Consider the following 8,143-nt stretch of genomic DNA (forward strand, 5'->3'; position numbering starts at 1 on the left):
TCATATCTTAATTTACACACTTGTTGCCTCATAATTTTAGAGTATAATATTTGAGAGTTCTTCGCTGTGCAAGAGGTTGAAGACGGATTCAAGTGAAGATCAAGGCTACGAGGATTCTACCTTTGGATTTTATCGCTTTAGTTCTTATGTTCACTTTGCTTTCCCTTCAAACTATGTTTTTAGATTATTCTATCATGTTTAACTAAATTCATAGGATTCTGGGGATGTGTTAGTAACGACTTTGGTTATACAATTCCTTTTTCTATTTAATATCCGTTTTGTTTTTACTTCGTTTCTTCCTTAAGTTGTTCCGTAATACTTCATGCTTGAGTGACACATTCGATGAAGATTTAATATAACTTGCTACATAATCGTGAGAGGAGGTTGGCGAGTTAGATCCACTTAATAGACACTACAATTAGCTTCCCTTAAAACGACACCTGTTAATTGAGAGTAGTCTAGAATTGACAACCCTAGTGTTAGTAGTCTACGCTTGTACCGCATGGGCATAACTAGTGTGACTCGTTCTATCAAAGTATAAACTGTGTTGGGTATTGTAGTTGGAATTTGTATAACCATAACTGTGAACGCGCATTCCTGGAATTCTCTTATCTCATATATCTTACCTCTAGTTTTTGTTGCAATTAGCTTTTTACTGCTTTTCGTATTCTTGTTTTCAAAAGTTTTTATAAAAATCATTGTTTCTCCAAATAGTAAAAGAAGCTTAGTAGTAGATAGTCAGTCGGTGATATTATTCCCCGTGATCGACAACCCAGTACTGACCTTTAGCTATACTAGATCTACCTTGTATACTTGCAGGTATTTTTAGTGCTAATAAAAAGTGCATCAGGAACGACGACTCTATTTTCTTCGTGGAGAACATGATCGATGTTCTTGGTGGATTTGACCATCGGAAGTACTACTCCCTCCGTTCCATAGTAATAGGGACATTTTTCCATTTCCGTCTGTTCCATAGTAATAGAGTCATTTCCCTTTTTAGTAAAGTCAACACATTTTTCCACACCTAATTTACTCTCTCTTACTTTTTTCTATCTTCATCTCTCTACCTTTTTCATTTTTCACTTTATTCTCTCTTTACTTAGCTCACCTAACACAATTTTTCTTAATCTCCGTGCCGAAAAGTTTTGTCTCCATTACTATGGAACGGAGGGAGTATTATATTGGGGGGAACTCAGAATTTTTCATGACCAATTATTGGTTCTCCTTTAACCAAGGTCTTGGCGGGGCTGGATTTATTTTGAGCTATCCTGTTTCAAAAGCTCTTGCAAGTGATGTGGAGAATTTTCTTGTAGACGATATGCTCAGTTGTCTTCAGCTGATACCATTAGTATGTCTAGTATTGCTGATATTGGTGTCTCTCACCCCATAAGGTAATTCATCTGGTATCTCTCCCTTTCATACAGTTCTTGCCAAAGTTTTGCTTAACATGAGATCTCAAGTATTAACCTTTCATAGGATAGTTCACTTATGATTGATAAATAGAATTACGTAAGATAGTTGATAATTGGAACGGATGGACTATGATGATATACTATCATAAATGTTTTACCGTATATTATGTGTATTGAAGAATCTATCGATTGAGAATCAAAGAACACACAATAGCAATGAATCGAAGAACTCAAGATCTGGAACGAGAAAAAGTAGATTGCATTTCCTTTATTTTTGAATTGAGAGAAAAAATAGAATCAGAAGTAACTGCTACTAACTTCATCATTTATACACAGTTCACTCGAGCTCAATGAACGGAATAACCGATTCTCTCAACAACCTAACGGCTAGTCTCTCAACGGCACTTAGCTTTCTCTCGAAACCCCTTTCTTGAGGATGTGCGGATCAGCCATCCTTAACAATCTCCACCTTGGATGATCGAGCTCCATCATCATTTACATCACACATGTTTACCAACTCAAGACAGTAAACAAATTTTTCTCTATCTAGCGCCTTTGTCAGCATGTCCGCTGGATTGTGTGCCGTGTTTATCTTCTCCACCCTCACACTTCCTTCTTCGATCTTCTCCCGTATGAAATGCATTCGCACATCAATGTGCTCCGTCCTCTCGTGAAACATTTCATGCTTCGCAAGGCAAATTGCACCATTATTGTCACAAAACACAGTGACAGAACTCTGTTTCACATCAAAATCAGCAGCTATTCCACGCAACCATGAACTCTCTTTAACTGCGGAAGTGAGCGCCATGTATTCCGCTTCAGTCGTGGACAAAGCTACCACATTCTGCAATCCAGATTTCCAGCATACTGCAGATCCAAACAAGGTAAAAATGTAACCTGTTTGTGACCTCCTAGTATCGATGCTTGTTGCATAGTCCGAATCACAATAACCAACTATAGGACTTCCCTCTTGTTCATCTGCATCTGTGAACAAAATCCCCAGGCTGCTGGCTCCACCCAAATACCTCACAATCCATTTCAAAGCACTCCAATGTTCTCTTCCGAAATTAGCCATATATTTGCTCGTTGTACTGATGGCATGAGCTATGTCAGGCCTCGTGCAAATCATCAGATACACAATACTTCCAACCACATTCGAATAAGGGATCATACTCATTTCTGTCTTCTCATCTTCTAATTTTGGCTTTTGATCATTGCTCAGCTTGAAATGCTTAGCCAAAGGTGTTGCAGCTGGTCTCATGTTGAACATATTAAATCTTTTCAGCACTCTTTTCACATAATCAGTCTAAAATAACCATAGCTTCTTCTGTGATCTGTCCCTCACTATATCCATTCCTAAAATCCTCCTAGCAGCCCCCAAGATCCTTCATTTCAAATCTGATTTTAGTAGCTCTTTCACCTTTCTGATTTCTTATGAATTTGGACCAGCTAACAACATATCGTCAACATAAAGAAGAAGATACACGGCTGAATCAGTCCCCTTTCCTCTGATGAATACACAGCCCTTTCCTCTGATGAATACACAACTGTCAAATTTTGATCTAATGAAGCCATGTTTGGCCATGCTTTCTCCAAATTTTCTGTACCATTGCCTGCTACTTTGTTTGAGGCCATATATGCTTTTCTTCAACAAGCATACCTTCTGTTCTAATCCAGGAACTTCAAAACCTTGTGGCTAAGACATGAAGATGGTCTCCTCTAAGTCCCCATTTAGAAAGGTTGTTTTTACATCGAGCTGCTGCAGATCCCAGTTCCTCCGTGCTACAACTGCAAGCAATACTCTAATAGAAATGTGCTTTACCACCGGAGAGAAAACCTCATTAAAGTCAATGCCTTCCTCTTGATTGAATCCACGAGCCACCAATCTTGCCTTGAATCTCACTCCACCTGGCTCTGTTGATTCTATCTTTTTCTTGAAAACCCATTTACAAGAAATAACTCTCCGGAACTCCACTTTATCAACCAAAATCCATATTTTATTCCTGATCAGACTTTCTATTTCCTCCTTCATTGCCAAGATCCATTGCTTGCTCTCAGGGCCATTAACTGCTTCAGCATATGTGCTTGGTTCAGAATGTTCCAACTGCTATGCTATACTCAATGCATAGAATAGCATTTCACAGTCATTGAACTTAGATGGAGGCTTTATATTTGTTCTTCTCTTCCTATCCCTTGCCAACTGATAGTTAGCAAGTTCATCATGCTGATCAACATCAGCTTCTGTCACTGCCAGAGTACTTTCTTGAGCAACCTCTTGGATCTCTACATCAGCCTTTTCATGCTCAAACCCAAGCTCCACCTCAAACTGAGTATTGCCATTCTCATCATTCGCAGAGCTGCTAGATTCCTGACTCAGGAAAGGCATTTGGTTCTCCATGAAAACAACATCTCTACTGATTATCACCTTCCTATTGTCAGCTTCTGTACACCAAAGCCTATAGCCCTTTACACCTTTTGGATACCCAATCATGATACATTTCAATGCTCTTGGATTCAGTTTTCCTTGCTTCAAGTGTGCAAAAGCTCTACAACCAAAAGGCCTTAGCCTAGTGTAATCAGACTTGCCCCCATACCATCTCTCATCTGGTACATCTCCTTTGATGGCAGAAGATTATTGAGCAAATAAGCTGTTGTAGCCACAGCTTCTCCCCAAAAAATTCTTACCAACTCCAGCATGCAACAACATACATCTGACTCTTTCCATCAGAGTCCTATTTAACCTCTCAGCCACCCCATTTTGTTGGGGGTTGGCTGGGACAGTCTTGTGCCTTTTCATCCCCTTTGAACTACAAAAATCATCAAACTCCCTTGAAACAAACTCTAATCCATTATCAGTTCTTAGAACCTTGAGAGAACACCCCTTCTCAAGTTCTACTTCACCACACCATATCTTGAACCATTTTAATGCACCAGATTTTTCCTTCAAAATGTAGATCCATGACTTCCTAGAATAATCGTCTACAATGGACATGTAATACCAGCCTCCACCTAGGCTTTTTAATGGAGCAGGCCCCAGAGATCAGGGTGTGCATAATCTAAAGGTGATTCAGAGTTATGCTTACCTGCTGGGAATGGCAGCTTCTTAGCTTTTCCTAGCAGACAATTTTCACAAGGCTGCATGTTCTGATCATCATCACATTGAATTCTGCCCTTTTTGACCAATTCTTTAATGCTCCCAACTGCAGGATGTCCCAACCTCAAATGCCAGAGGTTGAGCCCTGGTGCTGCTACAAGATTAGCCTCCCCCACCAAGACGTTTGCCTTTAGATAATAGAGACTATATCTTCTTTCAGCCACCATTTTTACTTGGCCTTCTTTTCTGACCTCCACTCTCCCATCTTTCGAAGAGAAAGAGAATCCCTTCAGCTCAAGAGTACCAAGGGATACCAGATTCCTTTTCACATCAGGAACCCATCTCACATCAGTAAGCAATTTCAGAGTGCCATCATGCATCTTGAGTCTCACACTCCCAATTCCTCTAATCTTGCACGTTTGATTATTGCCTAGCAAAACTGATCATATAGTCTCTCTTAGTTCCTCAAACCACTCCCTATGGGGACACATGTGGAAATAACATCCAGAATCCATGATCCATATATCCTGACCATCTTTATCCATCACATTCAAACTTTCTGGAATTTCTTCATCCTCATTGCTGATGGCATTACTGTGTGAACCAGCCTCACTTCATTGCTTTCTTTTCCAGGCATAGCAATCTCTTTTAAGGTGCCCTGGCTTCTTGCACCAGTGGCAAGAACGTGATTCATTTGCTTCTTTCCCCTCAGATTTTATATCAGAGAGTTTCTTCTTGAATTTCTTATTCCTGAAATTCTTGATGCTCAAACTTTCAGGATGGCCTTCATTCAGTTTTGAATTCCCTTGCCGCAACTCTTTTGACCTCAAGGCTGCTTGAACCTCAGACAAAGTAATCTTCCTATCCCTACCAAACATAATCGCATCTCTCATGTGGTCGAAACTCTTGGGCAAGGCATTTAATAGCATAATCGCCTTGTCCTCATCTGCAAGAGGAGCATCGATCCCCTCCAGATCATCGCAAGCCTTGTTGAACTCTTCAATTTGCTCGCTTATAGGTTTTTCTTTCATAAACCTATACGAATACAACCTTTGCTTCATGTAGAGTCGATTGGCTAGGGATTTAGCCATATATAGTTGATCGAGCTTAGCAAGAACACCGGCAGCAGTCTCCTCTTTCTGTACTTCTCTCAAGATTTTATCGCCGAGGCAAAGAATGACAACGCTATGAGCCTTTTGAATAATCTCATCGAGCTTTGCCTGTGCCTTTTCATCGAGGACAACTTCCTTCCCCTTCTCCGCAGGATCCGCCGCCTTCAAAGCAGCGCCCAATCCTTGCTGAATCAAGACGGCGCGAACCTTCATCTTCCAAAGCCCGTAATCATTGGTGCCAGTGAACTTTTCTGCCTCAGACTTCGATGCCATGCCTTCAAGATTTCTGAAACAATCTCAATCGACGGATGCCTTTCCCACAGACGGTGCCAATTGAAGAATCTATCAATTGAGAATCAAAGAACACACAATAGCAATGAATCGAAGAACTCAAGATCTGGAACAAAACAAAGTAGATTGTATTTCCTTTATTTTTGAATTGAGAGAAAAAACAGAATCAGAAGTAACTGCTACTAACTTCATCATTTATACACAACTCACTCGAGCTCAATGAACGGAATAACCGATTCTCTCAACAACCTAACGGCTAGTCTCTCAACGGCACTTAGCTTTCTCTCGAAACCCTTTTCTTGAGGATGTGTGGATCAGCCATTCTTAACATGTATCTTATAGCATTAAACTGTGTGATGATATTTTCTAAATTGATCTATGATATATCATTAATGTATATATATGAAATGTGAAAGGTATGAAACATAAAATTTGATATTGATTTATTTCAAAAGTTACAAAATTTTACTAATATACTTATTCTTCTATACTTAATAACTTTTTTTGTTATGAACATTAATTACTTCAATTTTCATTTTAGATATGTTATCAGAAACATGCACATGTGCATTTATTTATTACCAAATTTATAGATTTGTCAGTAATTTTTCTGTACTTAATTGTGTTAAACCCATATATGATACTCCCTCCGTCCCCGATTAAGAGTCACACTTTTCCATTTCGGTCCGTCCCCAATTAAGAGTCACACTTCATTTTTACCATAAATAGTAAGTAGGTCTCACATTCCACTAACTCAATTCACTCACATTTTATTATAAAACCAATATAAAAAAATAGGTCCCACATTCCACTAACTTTTTCAATCAACTTTTCTTTACATTTCTTAAAATCCATGTCCGGTCAAAGTGTGACTCCTAATGGGGGACGGAGGGAGTATTATTTACATGGCATAGATTAGAAAAATATGAATAAAATTAAAGGTCTGTGTGTGGAAAACTAGTACTAGTAATTCTTTAAATGGGACTGAACTACATCGCAATGTCGTATTTGAAATCAATGGCTTTCCCATTATCAGTTTTGAACTTAGGTGCAAGAACTGTAAGCATACTTTTAATTTTTGGCTTTTTTACATGTTTTATCTTTGTTTCCCTTCCCAATGATTACAACAAATCCAAATTATTTATGCCCGTGGTAGAGCCCCAGACAAGTTTCAACCACGTCATTTTCGGACTTCTGGGGTCCGAGAAGGAGTGGCATGATAGGAAACACATATAGAGTCGTGGTGGAGGCCTAATGTGACACGTGGAGTTTTGTACTTGGACGAGGCCCCAACTGAAGATCTCATGCCTTGGTCTGACGCCTCGCCCCCTTTTAGGGTCTCGGATGACCTAACGAAGTTCTTGCAAGAGACCAATGCACGAGCCCCAATAATGATCCGCATGGTCCACGGGATCATGGAGGTGGTGAGGGAGATGCGCGACACGAACCTTAGGTGGGTCGTGATGGGGGAAGATGACTCTATTTTCTTCGTGGAGAACATGATCGATGTTCTCGGTGGATTTGACCATCGGAAGTACTATTATCTTGGGAGGAACTCAGAATTTATCAACACCAATTATTGGTTCTCCTTTAACCAAGGTTTGGGTGGGGCTGGATTTATTTTGAGCTATTCTCTTGCAAAAGCTGTTGCAAATGATATGGAGAATTGTCTAAGACGATATGCTCACTTGTCTTCATCTGATACCATTACTATGTCTTGTATTGTTGATATTGGTGTCAATCTGTATCCCATAAGGGAATTCATCAGGTATCTATCTTTCTCATAGTTCTTTGCTAACATCTCTTGTATGCGAGTTACATATTATGACAATTTACGAATTCTAGAAGCAAGATTGTAGGTTTTTATTAAATATTCTAACATGATCATGGGTAATATAATACACCATGTTACACAAACAGAGAGAATTCGGAAAAAGGGATTAATTTCGCTGACCTTTCGAAATGAGGGATTAATTTCGCTGACCTTTCGAAATATGAGTCTGAGGCGTGCGAATTTTTCAGAATAAGGGGTTTTCAATTTTTTATGCATTTTCTCTTCTTTTTAATGATTATTTCGTTCCTAACATTTATTAAATGATCAAATTACCCTCCATAATAATAACATTTATTAGTTGACATTCACTTGTCAAATAATAATAATATTTCATCACAATAGTAAAATAAAAAAAATAAACCAGAAAATCAATACGCAATAAATGATTCAAATACAATAC

At 39.0% G+C, this 8,143-nt stretch overlaps 1 protein-coding gene across 1 annotated transcript; it reads left to right on the top strand.

Moving 5' to 3' along the window:
* Nucleotides 1–6,887: 6,887 nt before the first annotated feature.
* LOC125189326 lies at nt 6,888–7,696 on the top strand. The gene is made up of 2 exons (XM_048086613.1): nt 6,888–6,968; nt 7,133–7,696. The coding sequence occupies exons 1-2, from the start codon at nt 6,888–6,890 to the stop codon at nt 7,694–7,696; spliced, it is 645 nt and encodes a 214-aa protein (XP_047942570.1).
* The last annotated feature ends 447 nt before the right edge of the window (nt 7,697–8,143 follow it).

Source organism: Salvia hispanica, chromosome 5 (assembly GCF_023119035.1).
Source record: "Salvia hispanica cultivar TCC Black 2014 chromosome 5, UniMelb_Shisp_WGS_1.0, whole genome shotgun sequence".
Taxonomy (NCBI): Eukaryota; Viridiplantae; Streptophyta; class Magnoliopsida; order Lamiales; family Lamiaceae; genus Salvia; species Salvia hispanica.